The sequence below is a fragment of the Pseudorca crassidens genome, chromosome 8, assembly GCF_039906515.1.
Source record: "Pseudorca crassidens isolate mPseCra1 chromosome 8, mPseCra1.hap1, whole genome shotgun sequence".
In the NCBI taxonomy this organism is placed as follows: domain Eukaryota; kingdom Metazoa; phylum Chordata; class Mammalia; order Artiodactyla; family Delphinidae; genus Pseudorca; species Pseudorca crassidens.
In genome coordinates, this window is record NC_090303.1 from 64918843 (window position 1) to 64943576 (window position 24734).

At 37.2% G+C, this 24734-nt stretch overlaps 1 protein-coding gene across 3 annotated transcripts in view; it reads right to left on the minus strand.

The window, feature by feature from the left end:
- Window positions 1–5128: 5128 nt before the first annotated feature.
- The window catches only part of DPY19L1 (dpy-19 like C-mannosyltransferase 1), a 95706-nt gene continuing 76100 nt past the window's right edge, over window positions 5129–24734 (minus strand). The window contains exons 16-23 of one of the 3 annotated variants that reach the window (XM_067746698.1): window positions 23200–23249; window positions 18810–18834; window positions 17784–17903; window positions 16811–16985; window positions 15879–15978; window positions 14608–14733; window positions 7769–7950; window positions 5129–6388 (exon numbers count right to left, since the gene is read on the minus strand). In XM_067746698.1, coding sequence (XP_067602799.1) covers window positions 7794–7950; window positions 14608–14733; window positions 15879–15978; window positions 16811–16985; window positions 17784–17903; window positions 18810–18834; window positions 23200–23249 — 753 coding nt within the window. In that variant the 3' untranslated portion in view covers window positions 5129–6388; window positions 7769–7793. Of the gene's footprint in view, window positions 7951–14607; window positions 14734–15878; window positions 15979–16810; window positions 16986–17783; window positions 17904–18809; window positions 18835–23199; window positions 23250–24734 lie in introns of all 3 variants that reach the window. The other 2 variants (XM_067746699.1, XM_067746697.1) reach the window with 2 other exon arrangements.

Genomic DNA, 24734 nt, shown 5'->3' on the forward strand with positions numbered 1-24734 from the left:
AACTTATTGACAAGGTTTTTCATAACATCTCCTCCACCTACTCTCTGCAGCTTCTGTAATTTGCCATTCCTAATTTTTATGCCTTCTTATTTTCTCTCAATTATGAATTATTTCAAATAACCAACTCTGGCTTTGATATCGTTGTTTTCTATTTCATCAAGTTCTGCTCGTTATTTCCTTCAGTTTGGGGAGGGAGTATTCCGCTGTTCTTTGTCTATATTCCTGACATTGACATTTGAATTCATTTTTAGTTTAATATGTGCATTTTAGACTAAATAGGAAAAAAGCAAATTTCTAGATTTGCTTTAATTATATCCCTCAAGTAGTTTGTAGTATACCATTGTTCTATTTTTTTCCTCAGATTTTCATCATAAGATTCTTCTTGATTCATGGAGTATTTAAAACTGTTTTTTAAATTTTGTATTGATTTTTCACATTAAGGGGTTTTAATCATTAATTTTTTTTCAAGAATCACTATTTGGCCCCCCGTAGGATCAATTTTTTTCATTCAACAAATATTGAGCACACATATATGCCAGGTACTATTCTAGGTTACATCAGTGAAAAAAATAGACAAAAAATTTATGCCTCCCTGGAGTTCATGCTTTGTCAGTTCTTGAAAACGTCCCACATGTTAGAATAGAACGTGTATTTTTCATTTGTTCAGTGTAGTTGTTCTATATATGACCATTACATCAACATTATTTTATTACTCAAATCATGTATATCCTTACTGACCTTTTTGCCTGCTTATTACATCAATTTCTAAGACAGGTATGTTAAAATTTCCTGCTGTGTTTGTGAATTTGTCTACTTCTCGTTTTTAACCACCCTTGGAGGCATATCCTTTTTAAAAGAAGACTGATTCTCAAATAAACATGTCTTACCTTAAAAAGTTTGTAAAGAATGGATCCAGGATTCTAATTTAGTTGTCTCAATTATGGTAATATTAATTGTATGACTGCTGTCATCTGTTTTGTCTTAACATCCTCATCTAGTGATAACGTGAGTCTCTCCCCATCCTTTGGGAATCCCCTCCTCCCAGACTTGAACTAAATTCCTAATCAGAGTTCCCTGCTTCCTGACCAGCAGTGAATGTGCCCAGGACCGGCCATCATAGTATCCTAGGACCAGCCATCATAGTATCCTGGGCCACACAACCCAAACTAGGCCAAAGAGAATCCTTCCTTTGGAGACAGACATATCCATCTTTGCCATATTGCTTCCCAGCAGTTATTTGGTTACCAGCCATTTCTGAATGTATCAAGGTAGCTAGCTAGGATATGTTGTGAGGTTCATTTTTGTTTAGCTGCTTATCAAGGACATTTTTTTCCTATATATGATATTAATCTAATCTGGAGATACTGCGTTTCCTTATTATTTCATCTCCACAGTTGGAATACATAATCTTCCATTTCTTTTAGTTTAAAAAAATAAATTTTAGTGCCATCTACAATGGAATTGACTGCATTGTTGAATAAAGTATGGTTTATTTAAAAAATCATTAAGTGTTACCACTTGCTAGGCATGGTGCTAGGAGGCACTGTGGATTCGGAATGGAATAAGACACAGGTCCCATCTGACAGGACACAATGCAGTAGAAAAAGTCATGTTAAATGTGCAGAATTTAGGGGTTATAGGAGTGTGGACAGTAGAGGCAGTTCACTCAGCCAAAGGATAGGCAGTCAGGGAAGGCTTCATAGAGGAGGTGACATTTGAGTTGAGTTGTATCTTGAAATTAAAACTGATCAAGAAAGCATATTCCACGAAAAAAAAATCAGCAAAGAACAGAAACCTGATTCTCCACAACTAATATTAAATTGTCAAAGTGATTTTTAAATTAGTCTCTTTTTCTTCCTTTTTGGTTTTTGTTTGTTGGCTGCTATATCCCCATTTCTCACTGTCACTCAAATCAGGGTTCACACATATACATACTTATGCTGCCACTCTCCCGCTGCCCACAGCCACCATGGCACTCATCTCTAATCAAACACAGAATTCTTTCCTTAGAGACTCTACTCAACACTACATTCCATTATTCATAAAGTAGGAAGAGTCAATCATTATTAATAAAGGAGACTGTGTGTGAGAAACTTGCTTACCGTTTCTAATTCGATTGGGCAGAGACATGCAAAGGGTGGACATACAGATGTAAGGCAGAGAGGCCTGGTTCTAAAACGTCACTTGGGCATTTTTTTGAAGTTCCAAATCTTAGGACACACCCCAGACTGATTAAATCTCAATCTGTGGAGGTGAGGAAAAGGCTTCAGTATTTTCAAAGCTTCGCAAATTATTTACAATGTACAGACAAGTATGAGGACGACTGCCATAAAGAGTCTTTATTAGAAAAAGCCAAATTCATCATAGTTTGGAGTGAATAACCGAATTGCAGCTCCTAGGAAGAGGATGTTCTAGGGCAAGAGGGAGGCCTCTGAATCTGGACTCTGGTTAATAAGCAGATACCAAGAGTGAAGACCAGAGGGGGCATCATCACCAAGGGGGGCAGAACCAGGGATGTTAGCTGTGTCCATAAAGCTGAGCTGAAGAGCTGGCCTTCAGGCACCATTTAAAAAAAAATCAGTTTTCATGGCCTGATGCCAAATCTTCTTAGAAATGGCCATTTTTTATTTTCAGTTCTATTTTTTTAGAAATGGGTAAGTACTAAAGCTTTAAAAGCAATCAGCATAACAACTGAATGAGCATAATTCTGTTACATTCAACTTTCTTTCAAGGTATTAAATCTGCATACAGGGGAAAAAAAGTCCAGCTACTTTTAAAAAATCAATGAAATTATATTATGCTGAATTTAAATGCACATGCTGCATAAACAGAATACTTGATAGTGCTACCGTTTATCTGAAAGTCATTTTGACAACTCATTACTTAATTAGAATTTTGGGTTAGATTTAAAAGTAGAAAGCATTGCTCTGAAAGCAGAGCCAATATCAATAGTATCTTAATCTCTTTGCAAAAAAAAAAAAAATCTACCTTTTAATTACACTACAATGACTCAAAATCTTGAGAAAAAGTCTCCAACTCTCACATTCATTCAGAATTTTAAAATCTCTCTCATGGGAGGAAAGGTAAGAGGAAAGAGTTTTCAAGACTTTTCTATATCTTAATGTCCTTTTTAACTTCGAATGTAAAAATGTATTTGTACTGATACAGTACTGTGAAATAAAAATCAAGAATGTAATGAGGGCTTCCCTGGTGACGCAGTGATTGAGAGTCCGCCTGCCGATGCAGGGGACACGGGTTCGTGCCCCGGTCCGGGAAGATCCCACATGCCGCGGAGCGGCTGGGCCCGTGAGCCATGGCCGCTGAGCCTGTGCGTCCGGAGCCTGTGCTCCGCAACGGGAGAGGCCACAACAGTGAGAGGCCCGCGTACCGGAAAAAAAAAAAAAAAAAAAAAAAAAGAATGTGATGAAGTTCAAAAGCACCTCCTCTTTTTCTGCACAGGGAACAATTTTACTGATTTAAATTATAAAGGTCTAGTTGGGGGAAGGAGAAAGGGAAGGCAGAAGAGAGAAACAGGTGATCTGTGAACCAGAGCTGATCCTTAACTGCTCCCTAATTGAGGGAGAAGACTAAGGATTTTTGGAGCCAAATAAAAGTAATAAAGTGGAAAATGAAGTTTTAAAATCCACACACATCACTGAATATATCTATTTTCTTTTAGGCAAAGTAATTTTACAAAAGTAAATTTGATCTCAAATGATTTCACTCTTTTTCCATCTCTGAACTGAAAAGAAACAGGTCTAAGCCCAGTCTAGTGTACAAGTTCAAAATAATTAAATGACCCATACCACCTATTGAGAAAACACAATGCAAGTGAGCTGTATTAGTGTCTGGTTAAAAATTACCTTATCTGTTCTTGGTTAAAAATCACCTTATCTATGTTCCTTGCAAGTTCCGTTGAAGCACGCTCCCTAAGAGACAAAGAAAGGACTCCGTAAAATTCAGTTCCCAACATAGGGACCCTCTAGCCTGTCCTGTTGGGATAAGTGCTCTCAGGAATGGAGCACCCTCTAGAGGCCAGGATTCCAGATAGTCTCTTCCCATCCATTAGAGCCACTTTTCTCAAGTACAATCCCTGCAGGAACATCATCAGCATTATCTGAGAACTGGTTAGAATGCAAATTCGGGGGCCTTACCTGACTTACTACTTTGGGGCTACTATAACAAAATACCACAAACTGGGTACCTTATTAAGAACAGAAATTTATTTCTTACAGTTCTGGAGGGTGGAAGTCTAAGATCAAGGTGCCAGCTGATTCAGCATCTGGTGGGAGCCCACTTCCTAGCTTATAGATTACACCTTGTAGCTGTGATCTCACATGGTGGAGGAGGAAAGGGAGTTTTCTTGGGCCTCTTTTATAAGGGCACTAATCTTATTCATCAGAGCTCCATCCTCATGACCTGATCACCCCCAAGTATCCCATCTCCTAATATCATCTCCTTGGGGATTAGGATTTCAACATATGAATTTTGGGGACACAATCATTCAGATCATATAGCACTACCTTAGGCCAACTGAATCAGAAACCTCTGTGGTGGGATGCAGCAATCTGTGTTTTAACAAGCCCTCCAGGTGATTCTGATGCACACTATATTTGAGAATAACTGACCTCAAACATGTCAGAGAATGAAGGTGTTACTGTGTAAAAATATTATACAGGCATGAATTAAGCTAAACTGTCCTCCAAGCAGATTAAAAACAAAACAAACAAAAACTAAGTTGATGCTTATATCAAGCAAATACAAGGAGCTATAATTTAGGAAATGTCATGAGACCAAACTGTGGTTTAGAACTAATGTATGAAAAGAAGGTTTCAGCAATTCTGGAATTATCCTCAAAATATGGCTTTAAAGAATGATTGTGTCCCTTCATGGAAATGATAAAGGAAATGTTAGTGTATAATGCCATAAACATAAGAAGAGTATGGGGAACCTCAACACCTATACCACCACTGATGGAGAGGACTAAGTGGTGTCATGGACCTTTAACCCTTCCCATTTATTCAGGACTGCAATCTGTCACAAACCAGTTCATGGTTATCTGACTACAGAATGAGGCTGAACATGTCCACAGCCAAGGAGGAAATGAAAATAACAATCAAAAAAATACTTTCTATATTTTTCATGATCTTTTTTATTTAACATATATAGTACATGTAAACTGGCATAAAATTCATAAAAATACAATTCCCCTATGCATTATCACTTTATTTCTGATACATCCTTTCATTTTCTCCTTAGTATCATTGTTCTATTTTAACACTACGCTGTTTCTGCTAAGCACTTTTAGAGGCTTATCTTTTTATAGAAATAATGCCCCAACTTTGTTTTTTTTTATGTCATAGCAATAGCTATTTTATCACTTCCTTGCCCATCCTAACCTTCCTCACACTAAAGCAAAATATTTTTAAATGCTAAAAATGCATAAAATACTGAGCTTTAATACTATTTTGTCATGTATATCAAACCTACCACTACTCTGTGCTGCCATAAAAGATATTAATAATCTACAGCACCGGCTGCTACCAGATGTGACCAAGGCTGAGTGTGCAGTGTAGCCCAAGGCCTCTGTTCTAAACTGACTGGCCTAAAATATACTCATAGTTTGCTGGTGGAGTTACATCAATAAATACTGTTACAAAAGGAGTCTTCTGGCAAAAAAAAAAAAACAAAACTAATTTGATTACTTTTATCTTTTCCCAGCATATGAAACAGTTATAACAGTATTTTAATGTTTTTCCTATATAGAATTTCAAATAATTACATGTGAACTTACTGGGAAAGGAATTCCTGAAAGGTGGGAAGAATAGAGAACTTTAAAAGTAAAATTTTTTTAAAAAAATTGTAACTGCTGGATGTATAAAACATATTTACGAGAGAAACAATGGCAAATAAAGCAGAGCACACACTTCCGCTCTTCCTGCCCATGGTGCCTCTCATCCTCCTCGACCTCAAGTGCCCACTTGCCATTTTTCTGCATTGCTTCATCATTGCTCAAATTCTACTCCTAATCCACAACTCCCCAGATGCTTCCTTGTTTTCTGACTGGCAAAAGACCAAGAAATAAGTCACCCGGTAAGTGAGAAAGAGGGGGCAGGCACCTGAAGACACTGACAATCTCCGCTGGAAGGAGGCTCCCTGGGAGAGGCGGGCTCTGGGGAAGACTGGGGGCTGCACAGTCCTCAGCCCAGGCTGTCTCGGCAGCTGTCTGCTCTAAGCAAGCTAGTGCCTCCCCCAGACCAGGCTTGTCCTTGGGCTCTGGTGAGAAGGCAGAAAGAGAACAGCTCTTCACTGGCTCCCCGGAGTGGGCACCGGAAACCATCCCTGAGGACTCAGGTCTCAAGGACAATCCACAATGAGGTTAATCTGCCTGTGGTTAATAAAGAGAACACTGTGTAATTAAACGTGTAGTCCACCAGAGTCATGGTTTGCTTAGAACGTTAAATCTTAAAACCATTTCTCAAAACTATGAGGATTCACTGTTTTGAAGAATCTCATTTCACACAAATTAACTTTTAAGAAACAAAAATTCATACTAGAAATTTAAAGCAGGTTGGAAAATTTTCCAAATAAAAATAAACAGGAAAGAAAAAAAACAAAGAGGAAGGCTGAATATACTCATTCCTCATACTGAAATGATGCTTTTTGGAACCAAAATTATAACATAAGGTTTAAGGCTTCGTCTTATTAAAGACAGGCAATTTTAAAAGTAAAATATAAAAACTCCATTCACTTATCATTATTCATTTACTTATTTGACAAAAAAATTAGTCATATTTTATTGTATCTTAATAGTAAAAGAAAAATTACCACATACTACAGTCTACTGTTCCACTATAAATTATGTCTACTCAAATATACATTAGTTTCTAGATGCATTATATTTGTGGTTGTTCAAAATAGTTTTCTTAAGTCTACAATTATACATGAAAAATTTTAAGTGGTTTAAAGTTATTAAAATATAAACATTTGAACAATACTAAAAATGAATACTAAAAATACACAATTGTCATTAAATTTTTTAAACCAAGAATAAGTACTTGCTAAGCAACTAAATGTGTAAATAGCACTTATTTGACAAAGAATATTGAGAAAGAGAGAGACAGACAGACAGACGCACACACACTAATGCCACATGGTTGGCAGTTAACAGGAATTTGGTCTTAAGGACTAGGTCCAAGAGCTTGGATTAATAACAGGCAGGAAATGCTTCATTAACGAGAGCAACAGAGAAAAGAATGTGAAGAAGTGAAACAAACAGAGTTCTACATAGCAAATACGCATGTCTGCCCCATCTATTCTTACTGAAGTTGATGACAGGGGCTGACTTGACTGAGGAACTTACAATAATCGCTGAAATGTTCAAAAGACAACAGCAAAACGCAGAGAATAAAGCAAGTGGCATCAATAGTCCACGAACTGTAAAATGAGCCCCTAAACAGTCCGTAAGTGACTATATTTTCATATCACCCTTGTCACAACCCATCATATTTTTTATACAGGTAGCTTTGCTCACTTTAGGACAAATATTTAAGTCAAGTACAAGCATATACTCATTTGCATAGCAAATTTTAAGGGGTGCATTGAAATAGTAACCAACTGATAAACGTATAAGTATTTTTACAATCAGAATGACATTCAAATTGACCAAATAAGATGTTTTTCATTTGAAAACAGTTACTTATAAAAGTTTTGGGGATTTGAATTAAAAACAAGGCATAAGCTATTAGCAAAACATGATAACCATTACTGGTGGACTTCTCTGTAGGCAGCGGTCATTCCTCTATAACTTCTAAGACTTTGTAAACACTATTCTGGAATACAGTGGTGAAGTGAGGCTTGGACTCCTTTACTAAGAGGGTACATAAGGGAGGTTTCCCAGCATTAGCAGGATCTTCCACATCCCAGATTTCAGGCATACTGCAACCAGGCCTAGAAAAGTTAATGTGCAGATTAAAAATCAATGTACATTATATAATGGCAGATAAAGGAACACACTTTTTATGTTCCTGCTCTCATGTCATTTTTTTCTTAGTTTTTTTTTTAAATCCTATCATAGTTATTTATATTTATGTAAGCTACCATAAATCCTCTTGAGAATAAGGTGAACACAGCGAAGGTAACTATAAAGAAAGAAAAGACATATAATATACATGAATTCAGGTGTTGGGGTAGGAAATCTCCATTGAATTCTGCCTCAGCTACTTACCAAGAATTTTGTATTGGGTAGTTCACTCAGTCTCCCTCTCCACATTTGTAAAATGGGAAGTACCCATGACATAAGCGATTAAGGGAGAGACTGTATCAAGCACATACTCAGTGGTAATATACTGACACAGAACATCATACAGGCGTACCTCCGGGAGATCGCGGGTTTGGCTCCAGACCACCACAATAAAGCAAACATTGCAATAAAGTGAGTTACATTTTTTAGTTTCCAAGTGCATATAAAAGTTATGTTTATATTGAAGTCTATTAAGTGTGCAGTAGAATTACATACCTTAATTTAAAAATTCTTTATTGCTAAAATAACGTTAACCATCACTGAGACTTCAGTGATAAGGCTTCACAATCTTTTTGCTGGCGGGGGGCCTTGCTTTGATGTTGATGGCTACTGACTGATCAAGGTGATGGTTGCAGACAGCGGGGGTGGCTGTGGCAATTTCTTAAAATAAGACAATAATGAAGTTTGCCACCTTGATGGACTTTTCCTTTCATGAATGATTTCTCTGTAGCATGCAATGCTGTTTGACAGTGTTTTACCCACAGTAGAACTTCCTTCAAAATTGGAATCAGTACTCTCAAACCCTGCTGCTGCTTTATCAACTGAGTTTATATAATATTCTAAATCCTTTGTTGTCATTTTAACAATCTTCACAGCATCTTCACCAGGAGTAGATTCCATCTCAAAAAATTACTTTCTTTGCTTATGCATAAGAAGTAACTCCTCATCCATTAGTCTTATCATGAGATTACAGCAATTCAGTCACATCTTCAGGCTCCACTTCTACTTCTGGTTGTCTTGCTATTTCTACCACATCTGCAGTTACTGCCTCCACTGAAGCCTTGAACCCCTCAAAGTCATCCATGAGGGCTGGAATCAGCTTCTTCCAAGCTCCTGCTAATGTTGAGACTTTGAGCTCTTCCCATGAATCACAAAGGTTCTTAATGGTATCTAGAATGGTGGATCCTTTCCGAAAAGGTTTTCAACTGACTTTGCCCAGATCCATCAGAGGAATCACTAGCTATGGCAGTTATAGCCTTACAAAATATATTTCTTAAATTATAAGACTTGGAAATTACTCTTGATCTATGGGCTGCAGAATGGATGTTGCATGAGCAGGCATGAAAACGTTAATCTTGTCGTACATCCACCAGAGCTCTTGGGTGACCAGGTGCATTGTCAATGAGCAGTCATATTTTGAAATGAATCTTTTTTCCCCGAGCAGTAGGTCTCAACAGCGGGCTTAACAAAATCAGTAAACCATGTTGTAAATAAACAGTTGTGCTGTCACTCAGGCTCTGTTGTTCCATTTATAGAGCGCAGGCAAAACAGGTTTAGCATAATTCATAAGGGCTCTAGGATTTTCAGAATGATAAATGGAGCACTGGCTTCAACGTCAAGTCATCAGCTGCTTTAGCCTCTAATAAGAGTCAGCCTGTTCTTTGAAGCTTTGAAGCCAGGCATGGACTTATCCTCTCTAGCTATGAAAGTCCTAGATGGCATCTTCTTCCAATAGAAGGCGATTTCATCATTGAAAATCTGTTGTTTAGGGTAGCCACCTTCATTAATGATCTTAGCTAGATCTTCTGGATAACTTGCTGCAGCTTGTACATCAGCACTTGCCACTTCACCTTGCGCTTTGATGTTATGGAGACGGCTTCTTTCCTTAAATCTCATGAACCAAACTCTATAGTTTCAAACTTTTCTTCTGCAGCTTCCTTACCTTCTCAGCCTTCATAGAACTGAAGAGAGTTAGGGCCTTGCTCTGAATTAGGCTTTGGGTTAAGGAAATGTTGTGACTGGTCTGATCTTCCATCCAGACCACTAAAACTTTCTCCATATCAGCAATAAGGCTGTTTCACTTTCTTATCGTTCATGTATTCATTGGAGTAGCACTTTTAATTTCTTTCAAGAACTTTTCCTTTGCATTCACAATGTGGCTAACTGTTTGGCACAAGAGACCTAGCTTTTGGCCAATCTTGGCTTTTGACATGCTTTCCTTACTAAACTTAAACATTTCTAACTTTTGATTTAAAGTGAGAGATATGTAGCTCTTTCACTTGAACACTTAGAGGCCACTGAAAGGTTATTAATTGGCCTGTGTCTCAGGGAGTAGGGAGGCCCAAGGAGAGGGAGAGAGATGGGAATGGCTGGTTGGTAGAAAAGTCAGGACACACACACCCATCAAGTTTGCCATCTTATATGGGTACAGTACATGGTGCCCCCAAACAATTACAATAGTAACGTCAAAGATCACCTAATCAGTAACTGATATATTACTTTCAAATATGTATTACCTAACTATTTTATAATCATCAATGTAATAACTGATTCAGGGAATTTTAAGAAGTGGATGCAAGAACTACCTGGTGAAAGGCTATTGATTATAAAGGAGATTTGTCTACTTAAAATGGAGAGAATTGGGGAACATTCTTTAATCAAGTGATCAAACTTAGCATCACCAATAATAGAACAAAGTTACAGGTACCTACCAAAGTGACATAATGGAAGTACACATCTTCTATGTACTATTCTTGCCAAATTTTGTCAAACTGAATCTAATCATGTGGAATAAATTAGACAAATCCAAATGTGGAACATTCTTACAAGACAACTGGGCTGGACTCTTCCAAATATCAATAGAAACAAAAAAGGTGAAAGGAATTTCACAATGTTTATGTTTTTTTAAAATATTAAAAACAGAAAAATCAAGGAAAAATTATAGAGATTTGCAACAGCTTATGTTTTGTCATAGTTGTTTCACTTTTCTTTATAAGAGAAAAAACCATTTCCAACAAGTCCCTTTTATTCCCAATGGCAGTCCCACTCCCCTGCTCTCCACCACGAGGCAAGCACTAGACAGAAATGCACATGCTTTCTCCTTTTCAATAACATTTTTAATTTAAAGGTAACCTTCACCCAAAAAGTGTCAAAATATAAACCTATCAAAATAAATAAGTGAGTCACTGTCACCTCCAACACCGTTTCTCAGAGGTGGCTTCTATAAACAATCCAGCATACATTCTGCTTGACCTTTTCACGTTCAGACATACAAGCACACAAAAACATAGGCACAGACATATTCGTATTCACAGATGCTCCTGGGTTGCTTTTACAAAAACAAGATTAATCTGGGACTCCTCACTTAGGAATGAAAAGTGGTCATTGTTGCATTTCATAAAGACCTACTTTATTCTTTTTCATAGATGCTAGTAATTCTATGTATTATTTAACGACTCTTTTATGGATGGATATTTTGTTTCTCATTTTGTCATTATAAAACAATGCTGATATAAACAATGTTATGCCCATATTTTTCTGTAAGCTAAACTTCTAGAAGCAGCACTATCACTATGTCAAAAGGCTATACAATTTTCACTTTGCTTCTATCAAAGTATCTCCCAAAAAGGTATTACCAGTGAGTGTTCCTGCAGAGTGTTCAGTGCACACTTTTTTGCACACCCTTGTCGACACTAGATTCTATCGATGTACGAAAATATGACTGAACTTGGATTTTCTATGTTTTAATTTTCTCACACATACTAAGGCCAAACCGTTATTACACTGCAGGCCAATGACAGTAGAGAGTAAAACATATATGAAGTACCAGCTACTGAGTTCAATTGCTTTCAGGAAAAGAAGAGGGCAAAGAGCTGCCTTTGTGAGCTCTGTCTAACATCCTTTAGTCCTTTTCCGAGTTTTCTGAAGTTTCCCCAGGCCAGCCAGCTACATCTTTAAAATGGCATTAGTGAAAATCTGAATAATTTTCTTCTGAATTCACGTATTTTAATTTTATGTCAACTCTATTATGGGAATTAATGAGAAAGAGAGCAGAGAACTGAGAATAAAAAAGGAGTTAATTAAAAACTCATCTACAACTTGCATTTGAGTATATTTTCCTACTTGTATTTGAACACAGGGTATCAAGTATTTAAGGAATAATCAAGCACACAATTAGCCCACTCTGTTAATGAGAGCACATAAATACAGTGCCTACCAAGGTGCCAAGCACAGTTTAAGCTCCAGATAGATATTAGTCCCTCTTCCCTTTCTTCTCCTATTTGAATTCCCCACTTGCTCCCCCTGTTCTGCCATAGCTTTCTTTTCCAGTAACATACAGCTGTCTCAGGCTGGCATAACAGAAAGAATTGGAGAGTGAGGGCCAAGGGAATAAAGAAGATCCCGATTCTGGTAGAGAGCTCTCTGGCCAGAAACTCAGTTCTTCCTTCTGCAAAGGTATGTGCTAAGTATTAGTCCTTCTTCCCTTTCCTCTTCTGTCTGCGCCCTCCACCTGCTTCCCTGTCAGGACAGAAAGCACAGCTGTGTTTTGTCTCCAGCTTTAAGCAGAGTGCACCTATCTAAGATTTCCTGAGACTTATAATCCTGTAGTAGATAGTGTTCTTTCAGTAACTGAGCAGGGAAACCAGATGAGAGGAAGCCACTTCTTCAGCTTCCTCCCTCCCCACTCCTGCTGCAACAAATACAACAAGGGCAAGTCAAGGTCCAGAGGCGGGGAAGCTGGCACACACCTCCACCCCTCTCAACTCTCAGTCTTAATGCCTGTAAGTGAGCTCTAAATGGAGATGATCAGAAGCCAGTTACTTTACTGCTGACTTTGTTTAGTGTGCAAGATTTATTGCCATACTTCCCAAATTTGTCTTTTGATCCTTTCTTGTGTACAAAAACCAGTGCTCTGTCCATCAGAACATGAGACTACTACAACTATGCAAATCCAAGGAGCTCCGTCAACATCTTAGCTCCATCAACATCAACGGGCTTAGTTGCTCCATGGCATGTGGATCTTCCCGGACCAGGGATTGAACCCATGTCCCCTGCACTGGCAGGCGGATTTTTAACCACTGCGCCACCAGGGAAGTCCCTTTTTTCTTTTCAGAATGAAGCACCTTAGCCTCTGCAATTTCCACATATTCATAACACTATGCAGGAGGCTAGGAAAAAATGAAGAATCTTGAATCAAGGTTCATCATTAGCTTGGAGAAAAAAGGTCATGAAATAATTTTTATGTTCCAGTAACCTACAGGTGTTTCAGGCTGGCATCACTGAACTGGAGAGTTGGAGAGTAAACCCTAAGTCAGTAAAGAAGATCCCAATGCTGGTGGAAATCTCTGCCAAAAAACAGTCCTTCTGACTGCAAATGTCAGCCCACCATTCATTTATTACAGTGTCTTCATCAAATTGTTATGAGAGATGCTTATGACTTTTTGTCCTGAATTTATATAACAAAGTTAAAGTTTATGTATATAAGTTTCACATATATTCTTACGTTCATAAAGACTTAAAGCGTTTTCTAAATTATGACTCAATAACATTTTCTGTAGATCCTGATTAAATTCAAATCACCTGTGACATATTCAATGGAAAATCATTCAACAATAAAAATTTATTTGAGTTTCCTTGTGGGCAATGCTTGATAGGTACTGTGTCACAGAACTATCTTTACTCCTAAGTCAATATTAATCATTTCATCTTAACACCCTTGTGTATTGTTGAAATACATGGTAAATGAGTATGATTAAGTCACAGATACAGCAATCTCCTGGAGACTTCTGTTTACTTAAAGAGTAGTGAGAATTTTAAAAATAATAGTATTCCATAAAATATCCTTGATTTCTGATAAAACTATTCCTTTCTGTATTCCTCATGGGGTGAATGCTCTGATATTTTAATAGCAAGCTATCATCTGCTGTCTAGTCACCCAAGTGTAACATTTCTAAATAGTCAACTTTAGAATTCACATTTGCTTTTAAAATCTTACTCTTATTGCTCTAATCTGCTTAGTGAACTTCTCTGTGGAAATAGATACTTTTTAAAACTATAAACCCAAGAGAATATGGGTCACCGTAAGGTTAATTATTTTCCCACTCAAATAAGATGCAAAACAGAAAGAAAGAAGTTCACTCTGAGTTGATGCTGGGAGGGGGGGTCCCATCTATCACAGGATATGGTATGGTGCAGAGATGTGGTATGGACAAAGCTGCCTGACTTCATTATAATGAGACTCTCCATTATTTGGTTTCAGACTCCACAAGTCTTTTGAAAGAAAATACATCCAACTTTAAATAAATGTTTCTCAAAAGAACATCAAAGGCAAATATGAACAATTTGGGAAATTATCAATAAGTGCCAATACCTTTAAGGTAATGTGCACATGTAAATCATTATAAAATAAATAGATGTTTAAAATGACTAGAAAAGAAAAAACTCCAAATAATTATCAAAAAAGTTTTTTCTGCTTGTACTTTGCTATTATATACATCTCACACATACAACTAGTAAAGCACTTGCCATGAGACTGAATTAACTTTAATGTCTTCTGAATATAAAATGCTGTATTAAGTACTCACTTGGATCTTCTTATACACCAGGACTCTTCCAGAACGTAGTAATTCACTTGTAACTTTATCAATTCTCGCTTCACTTCTTCAGCTGCTTTTCGACTATACATTGAATATACTATTTTTGTTCTGGCTCTAAAGAAAAATAATTAGGCAGAAGATTTTCAAGATCAAAAGAATGCAATCAACCTATTTGGACAAAAGCACTGAATGGAACTAGAAGAAAGACTGTACAGAAGAATCAGGTCAAGGGAACATTCTGCACAGGAGTTCCTGCTGAGGGGCACTGGGGAGGTCAATGGAGAAAAGCACAGGTAGCACAAGAGTCCTGAGAGAAAAAGTTCAGTTTAATGAATCTCTTCATTTCCAAACTTAGTCTTTTGGTTTGTTTGAGTGCTTGTTTTTGTTTTAAATTCTCCATCACTCTATCACAAGTAAGAGTATGAGCTACACAGACACAACTACAGGACTACTTTAAAGGTACAACAGTCCTAACTTTGAGAACAAACGATTAGCATTAAATGGCTCTCCATTTTATTCCTAATTAAAAAAAAAAAAACAAAATACAAAAAATGAAACTTATTCAACACAATTGCTCTGGAAATTAGTTTGCTAACATTGATTTTTTAATGAAAAAGCTTTTTATTTATAAAAGGTATGTCTTGCTGTTACACAAAATATTAATAAGGATTCACCAATTACTTAGGAAATGACTAGCTGATCAACCTAGAAATTGCATGAAAATTAAATCTATTTCCTTTACAAAGAGAACACAACACTCTAACTTATAAAAAATTAGTAAAAAAAAACAAAAAAACAAGACCATTCTAGTAGGCTATATTGGTGAAAATGAGAAAAAAATCCTCTTTGAATGGGATTCCATCTCAACTGACTCCTCAGAATTCAAGAAAAATAGCCTATAAGAAAACCTTAATAAAAACTATAGGCTAGTGAATCTTCTGGGGAACTTAAAAGGTGATGATAACTAATAAGGACCTGGGTGTTTGGAGCCCTGTAACCTGTATAAAACAGACATGGGGTGATTTCTTTTTACTGCCTAGGAGAGAAGATAACCCCAAAGACTGTAGTTTTATTGTCCTATGGGGCCTTAACAGTTTGTATTGAACTTAGCCATCTTATTTCAGCATTCTTTGTCCCCAAACTCTATAAACCCCAGTTCACCATATCCTTTTGAAACACTTCTCATTATTTTGCTGGTTCCCTCATTCACTATTTGTAAGAAAAATTTGTTTTCAACAATGTGATATTTGTGTACTAACCTCAAACCTGCATCTTCGTAATGTGGATGATTCACAATGGGCCGAAGTGCGGAGAGTTTAACACTTGCCATTGTAGGCATGGCACCTGCAAACACTGCATCTGCAAAGCAGGAAGGAAGGTCTTAGGAAGACACCTGGTGAGCATGACAAGGGGTCTCCTTCTGGTCAACTCAGTTACTTCCCAGGTGAAAAAGCTGAGGCCCAAATCATGATACAGAGTCAATGACAGAACCAGAATGAAGTCAGGTAGCTAATAAAATGGTGGTCAGCAACCAAGCCTGGATAAACTATTTTCCTTGGAAGATAAAGCCTCATCATATGTCTCATCATTGAGGATTTCTGTTTCTTTTGTTTGTTTTTAATGTCTTTTCTTGCTTCTAGGAAAGAAGTAACAAATTGACTAGGGAAGTTTTATAGCACCTAGGAATTCTGGAAGATGATTTAATATTCAGTCACTTGATACTCAGATGACAACAAAAACCTCTCTTTCTATACATGAATAAAATATCACATTCCATGAGTTCATTTCAAAAAGGAATGTGAAGGGCTAAGATTAAAAATTCATTAGGAAAATAAGGATAACATAAATTATTTTAAATTGTGCCATGCAAAACTTTGGATATACTTTGAAAAAAATTAGAATTTATGTAAAATAGAGAAATAAATTACTAAGAAAATAGATGTAACATTTCCTTTGCAAACTACATAAGCAAGACTGACATCTCTCTCTTTCTGGATAATCTAGAAGCAGGATTGCTTAGAAAGATTGAAAGTAACTTGGGTTCAGGATTGTGCAGTTGTACATAGAACTGTAGGGAAAACCACAGTTTTCCTGGAAGTAAAATCATTGGAAGTAACTTGGGCTGAGGATTGTTCAGTTGTACATAAAACTGTAGGGAAAACCACAGCTAAATAATATGACCTTTTTTTACCTGGTTTAGTGCTATATTTAATCCACTCTATAAGTTCTTCTTGCGGCAAATTGCTGAACTCCCCTACAATATTCCACTGGGTTTGCAGATTTGCTGAACCTTGTATTGACATGGCTGCTAACACAGCAAAAACAACAGCACCAGGATGTACTTTGCAAAAGAGCCATCCAAATAGCTGAAACCAAATTAAGAATACATTGACAACTGTTAGTACAAACCAGCCTGCATCCAACTTCCCAGAGAAGAATACAGTCTCTGCTAGAATCCCTGATACAGGACTAATAATTCTAAGGAAAAGTTCCAGGAACGATAACCTGAGGGATCAAAACAATTCTACCATTAGCCTAATATAGGTGGGACATGATTTAAGAAACTCTTCTGTCAACTTGCTCTACTCCCAGATTCGGGTAAGGCCAGGCCTACCTACATAATTTGCCAGACTCAGTGCAAAATAAAACTGTGGGTTCCTTGGGACTTTCTTGGCAGTCCAGTGGTTGAGATTCCATGCTCCCACTGCAGGGGGCATAGGTTCAATCCCTGGTCAAGAACTAAGATCCCACATGCCACATGGTGCAGCCAGAAAACAAAAAAAATGTGGGTTCCTTGTCTGACATTTTTTAAGAAGTTCAAAACAGCAACAGCAGAGCATCAATCTAGGTGCAGAGTCCTTCTGAGTGTGGGCCCCTGTGCGATCATCGCTTTCTATCAATATCTGTAGTTATCATTCATGAATTCAGCCTGCACTGAATGAGTGTTTGTTGTACACCAAGGACTATTTTAGAAGTTAAAAGGATAAGGGATCTGCTTTGGCCCTTACCCCTTAGGAAAGATTAGTACAAAACCATGAAGAACTTTAATTATAAACAATTTAAAGAACTTTGGGTAATTTAATATTATTTTAGGGCCACTCAATAACAAAGGCTGGGGTAAAATTATCATAGCAGCTATAATGCCAACATAACAATCATCTCACCTGTCTTGAGCAGATCAAGGAAGCCATAACGCACATGTGTGGCGTCAAAAAGAGTTTTAGTCTCATAATTAAAACACCAAGAACTGTATATGCTAACAGCTGCAATGCATGATAAACCAGCTGAAAGAAAGAGAAAATATTTTTACTCCTACTATTTGTGAAGTTTAAGAATATATTGTTAAATTGGTGAATATATGGAAAAGGGTACTTTTTCTTAGTAACAATATTTTGATTTCTGAAATAATATTTAATAATATTTAATATTATAATCAATATTTTGATTTCTGAAAGTCTTAAAATTCACTTTCAAACTTGTCCCTTTTATTAGAGGGCTAAAATTATAAAGTCCCTAAGGGAAGTGGTCCTATAATTCTGCTCAGAATCAAGCCTAGGGTTAATAAAGCCCACATTTCTGAACCAGATGGAAATATGAAATACAGTATCATGAACTATAGTCACCATGCTGTTGCTGAGAGAGTACATCTTAAAAGTCCTCTTCACAAGAAAAAAAAAGAAAAAAACCTTGAATAACTATGTATGGTAATGGATGTTAACTAGACTTACATGGTGATATTCCACAATATATATAAATTCTAGTCATTATGTTGTACATCTGAAATATAATATTATATGTCATTTATACCTCAATTTAAAAAAAAAAAAGGCTGAATCACCAGGAGATGAGAACAGCAACCAGTCACATCTCTGAGGCCTCAGGGCAAGGTGAGCAGAGAGAAAAGTGATCCCTAATCATGCGAAAGACACTCTGCATACGCGTCTAAATGGTCTCCAGCAATGAACTGCTATTACCTTGAGGATGATCAGAGCCGACCAAATGAGTTTCCTACCTAACTGCTCTAACAAATGAATGGTCATGTTTGTAGTATTCTCGTAAAAACACATAGAGGCCTATTTTGAAGATGATTACTGACTTACCAATAAAGTTAGAAAATGGAACTAGAAAGAAAAATCCAAACATATACAAACATTAAAACAAGCCAAATTTTGGTAATATTAAGTCTTTACCTCTCCATGATCAAGTTGGTGTTTTCTGAAATGGAAAAAGAAATACTATCATTGAATCACTACGGAAGCACTTACTTCAATCATGCGCATTTTTATCTTACAAATATGAGTTTTACAACTTCTGTAATATGCCCTCAGGACACATACATGAAATCAAAATAACTGAAAGTTATAAACCAAAACTGGTGCTACAGTCTTTTAAAACAGTTTATTTTGCATATCCCATATCTGACTACACGGGTATTTATTAGGCCAACAAGGCTCGCTGGCTGTGTATCAGGTACCTCACTGGTAATATAACCTGGCAAAGCAGGGAGTGAAAAGAAACTCTGCAGCCCTCACAGTCCCATACCCCTACTTCCTGTCCTCAGCAGCCCCTCAGCTCTGCCGTAAATTCTAGCTGCTTTAGGGACAATTTAGGAAGCCACACACAAGGTTTTTTTTCAGCAGCAGCTCTGGAATATAAAAATAGCCACATAATGCCAGCTTTACCTTTGCTTGACAGTTTTAATTTCCTAAGAAAGGCTGCATCTTTATAGGTCCATATATCCTCCCCACATCTCACTCCGGTCCCCTTCCTGCACCCCGACCCCGTGTTGAGTCTCATCACAGCAGTGAGAGCAACCGTTTGAAAATGGGAATCCAGACATGCCACTCACTCCCTTACTTAAAACTTTACAATCGGCTATGGGGTTTTTTGTAATTAAAGTAAACTCTCAAATCCTTACCATGCTACACATAGTCCTCCTAATCTGGTTCCCCACCTCCCATCCTGGAAACTCATCTCCTACCAGGTTCCCTCTTGATCACTGTGCTCCAGTCACACTAGACTAATTTTATACCTTAAAACATCAGCGAGCCGCCTTTGACTCCCATATTCAGTGCCCCTTACCTTGATCACTCCCACTCCATTTCCCTGTTTTATCTTCTCACAGAAAACACAGTTTTCACTTATTGGTTTATTTGATTATCATATGTCTCTCCTAACTAAAATGAACCCTTCAGGAGGACCAGGTACAAATCCATCCATCCACTCAATTTCATTGAGCCTTGAGCAGTAAACAAGATGGAAAAAAATCCATGCCCTCACAGAGTTTACATATAAGTTGAAGGAGACAAACAAAAAGCAAATAAACATACATCACATGGCGATAAATACTGTGGGGAAAAAAGGAAACAGGGTAAAAGATGCAGGGAGTGCTGGGTGACTGGGATGGCATATATTATCAGTGTGGTCACCAACTGAGTGACATCTGAGCATAGCCTGAAGGAGCTGAGAGTTTGAGCCTGAGGATCCCTCAGGGAAGAAGAGCACTTGAGGCAAGGAGAACAGACATGGCAAAGCCTCATGGTGGCAGGCTCCCTGATAGGCTAACAACAAAGACGGCATGATTAGGGAGAAGAGAGAGCAAGGAGCAGAATGAGATGAGGGAGATCCAGGAGAACGGTACTGACAGGGAAGCACATTCTGAGGCTCAGTATTGTGTTCACAAAATTTGAGATTCTCATTAGACACCCAAGTAGAAATGACAAACAGGGAATCGTATGTATAAATCTGGAGTTCAAGGGAGAAGTCTGGATCAGAGACACAAATGTGCGACTTGATAACACATACCTTCTCTATCCTAAACACTGATCTATTTCCAAGACCTAGAAAACAATGCCTAGCACATAGAGTTCAATCTTTTTTTTTTTGAATGAATGAGCAAATGATTCAATTAGGTAGGTTAATTGAATAGGTAGCACACAATCTGATTTGAGGACTTGCTTTCAAATATATTGATGTGTTAGCAAACAGTAAAATTACTGGGCAAATGAAGGAAGTGAAATGGATCCTCCTTTATTCTTCTTTCATGCCAAGTAAAAATTATCAGTTACCATTTACCGAGCACCTAAAATGTTAATATGATCATTACATTCCATTAACTCTGATCTTACAACTATTTATTATCCTACTTACAACTGTTTATTATCCTAACTGGCAGCTAAGGAAAACAGGTTACAGAGGTAGTAAGAGGCGAAGCCAGGTCTATATATTGACTGGTTTCAGAGTCAATATATTTTCTACTTCATCATGCTGTCTCTATCCTACTTTATCCCCTAGTTCCCTGAATAAAGGAGATACTGATACTCACACCTTGAGAATTAAAATGTATGTCCTACCTCTCCCCTTTTTACATTCGCATATGACTTTGGTACTTATGCAAAATGAAATGTCGATGTGCCATTCTCCTTTCCAAAAAGCTCTGATCCTACCTGAATTGAGAGCCCCGTGAAGCTCAGTGCTTTTCTATAGTTACTTCTATAGTTGAGTTATTATTGAAAAGACTGTTTTGTTTCTGTGAAAAGTTCCACCTTTCTCTTCCAGAGGTGCATAGTATAGTTATAACGGTAGTCTCCTTCTGAACTCTTAAAAAAACTTCATCTCAATTGAAGAGAAATTTTGGCATTACATACCAGAAGCTTTTTTCTTTTCCCTGGCCCTCAAAGGCATCAGGTAGAAGTAAGGGCACAGTTACAGTAAATTGTTTCTAAACGAGAACAAGGATTGTCTCAAGAGTGCATGCAATAATTTATCACTGGTGAGGTGAAAGAACAATAGATAAGGCTGTGTGTTATAAAAGAAAATATATAGACACACAAATTCAATAATCTCTACTCCCCAAAAAAATCCCACAAAAGAATGAAATTAGAATTAAAACTTCCTTTGCTCCATCCTCTAATCCCATGCTCCTAACAGTTACAAGTTTTATCCTTCCATATCCCTCCGATGTACAAAGACACATACAAAATCTTTATATTTTAAACAAAAGTGTAATCATCATGTATATGTCTTGTAATTTTTTAATTCAAGGATGTATGATGAAATATTTCCATAAAGAAATTCCACTTTATGACTGGGTCATAAGTAAATCAATCCCGCACTAGTGGATATTTTGGTTGTTCACATTTTCCACATTACATACACCACCACAGTGGGCATCTCTGTACCATCACCTCTGCATTTCCGTGAGCATTTCTAGGGGACACATTTGCACTGGTGAAACTGCAGAGTTAAAGGACAGGCCCACCGTATGTTTTGCTTGTATTGCCTAACTGCCCTACCACCCACTTCCTCCCACGCGTGCAAGCACTGGGTATTATTAATTTTTACAAACTTGATAAGTAAAAAGGCTTTCACTTTTATCTTTACCATGGGACGGAGCACTTTTTCATGTATCTGTAAGTCATGCGTAAGTCTTTGCTCACTCAACTACTATTCTTTCCTATGTGCCAGGCACTGCATATAAACCACTGAACTGAACAGAAATGACCCCATCCCCCTTCAGGAGACACAGGCAACACATCAGTATGTAAGCACACACGGTGACAAATGCCGAGAGAAAGAAGAAGGGTGTGATGGTGGAGAATAACAAGGAAGGAGACAAGGGATCTACTCAGAAATGATGGTCAGGAAAGCCTTCTTGAAGGAGGTGGCATTTAAGCAAGGATTAAAGGAGTGAGTCACGCCAAGCCAGGCTGCGGAAAGCAGGAGGCACAACTACGGACTTAGGGTACAACCACTGCAAAATTGCAGAGGCAGGAAGCTACTTGTCATGGTCAAAGAGCAGAAAGGAGATCTGTGGGACATTAGTGTAGCGGAAAAGGGAAAATGGGAATTTTTTTTTTTCTCAATTGCCCATTTGAGTCTTTCACTCATTTTTCAAATGGGTTTTTAGTATTTTTCTTATTAATTTATAGCAGTTCTTTATGTATGATGGTCATTAGGCGCTTGTTATAATTTCCAACTATTTTCTCCAAGTTGTATTTTTCTTTGAACAGTGCTTACAGTATCTTACCAAACCAAAGAATTTATCTGGTCAACCTTGTCAATCTTTCTTTCTAGCTTATAGGCTTTATGTCATACTTAACAAGGCATCTCTAACCCTAAAATTATAAAAATAATCTCTTGGTTTATTTGGGAGTTTCATTTTTTTTTCTATATTTAAATCTTTGCTCCATCTGGAATTTATTTTATGTAAAAATGAGGTGTGGGTCCACTTTTACATTTTCCTGCTCTTCTCTCAAAAAGCTGTCCATTGCTCCTAAAACCATCAACAGAGTAATTTGTTTTCCCTGCCAAACTGAAGCACAAAGCTGTATCCTTCAAGCATAGATTAGTATAGGGCTACAGTCAGATCATACTGGATGCGATTTGGGGAATGAACAAGTGATGTGCTGAGCTCTACATAAATGGGGAATAATGAGAAAAGCGGAGAAGGGGGATGGCAACAATCGAAACATCAATTAACAAATGTTGAGTGTACAACATGTAACTATAAAATTAATATACTGTAAATAACTACTTAATAAACAGAGGAGGTAACAAAATCATTAATGGCATATTTACCTTATATGTGTTTGTTGTTTAGTTAAGACACCCCACATGTCACTAACAATCTGCAAATAGATTTTTAAACATTTTATAACAGCCGTATTGGGAAAAAGAAAATTTCAAATAATGTATCTTCTAAACTTTCAAACTTTTATTTACTTAAAAATACAGAAGTATGGAGATAAGAAGTAATTCAGAAAATAGTAATTACAACAACAAAATCTTACGTTTGTACAGTACTTCATCATATCTATATCCAACCCTGTTCAGATAAGTTTTATTATCCTCATTTTAAAAATGAGCAACAGGCTCAGAAGGATTAAATGATCTCCCTAAAGGTGGACAACAACTAAGAAGGGTCTTGAAACTTCACCTTTTGGCTTCCGATTCACCTTTAAGAGAATTCCACCATGCCCAGGTTGTTGGCAATGCCTCTTCTTAATTATACACACACATAACTGGAGAACTGGCTCAGAGACTGATAAGCACAACTAACTAAACACTGTGTTTTCATATTTAGCAGTCACTGGGAGGTCATCTAATCTGAAATCCTGTCCCCAATGTGGATGTCCTCTGTGACACTGCCTGATAGGTTTTAATTCAGCCCTTGGAAGAACCACCTAGCTGCTGATTAAACCTATAACACTTTCCTAATCAGTCCAGATCAATGCTGGTCAAAAGCCCTAACTCTTAGAATTGGCCATAATATTAAGGAGCCAAAATGAGTATAATCTTATTTCCAAGTGGTAGCCTTTTAAGTCTTTGAAAAGAATTATCCTCTTTCTATTTAAGTCTTTCTTCTTTACATCAAACATCCCACTTTCTTTGACCCCAATCTAGTCATTTTCATCATCTCTAGCCATCCAGGTTGCTATCTTTTTAATACATTCTGGATTGCCAACATCTAGTATTTTTTTATTACCTACTGGGTGCCCACCCACATAAAGAAAACAAAGGAAGCAAAGAGCACAGAGCCTGGCATACAGCAGAAATTGACTAACCATCAACTGACAAGACTTAAAAAGTGCTGTGAGACTACAAAGCTGAATACTATACAACACTCAATGAGGGGGGGTAAAGGTACAGTCTGATTCTCACTCTTCCCTTGCTTTTTTAACGGACATGATGTGAGGCTGGTAATAACCTCACTGACCTTATAATTTTGCACTTGTCAAAATGGAAATAATAATATCTGTGTACCCCATAATGCTGTTGAAGAACCAATTGAAATAAGGTAGATGAAATGTTTGGGGAGATTACAAATATATGATGTAAATAATAATTATAGTACAGAATATTCTACAAATATATGACACTGTATTAACACAAAAATAATAGCTACAAATCAGAAAACTTTTAGGGTCTATCATTTTGATTACAGACTAACCCCAATTCATTCTCTTAAAACACCTGTACTTACAGAGTTCACCAACTCTTAAAAGAAGAAAAGAGGGACTATTACATCACTCTTTACTGAAGATTGGAACTTCCCTGGCCTGATTTATATGTGGACTTAAAATTTCATTATCAAAGTCAAGTTGGGAGTCTAT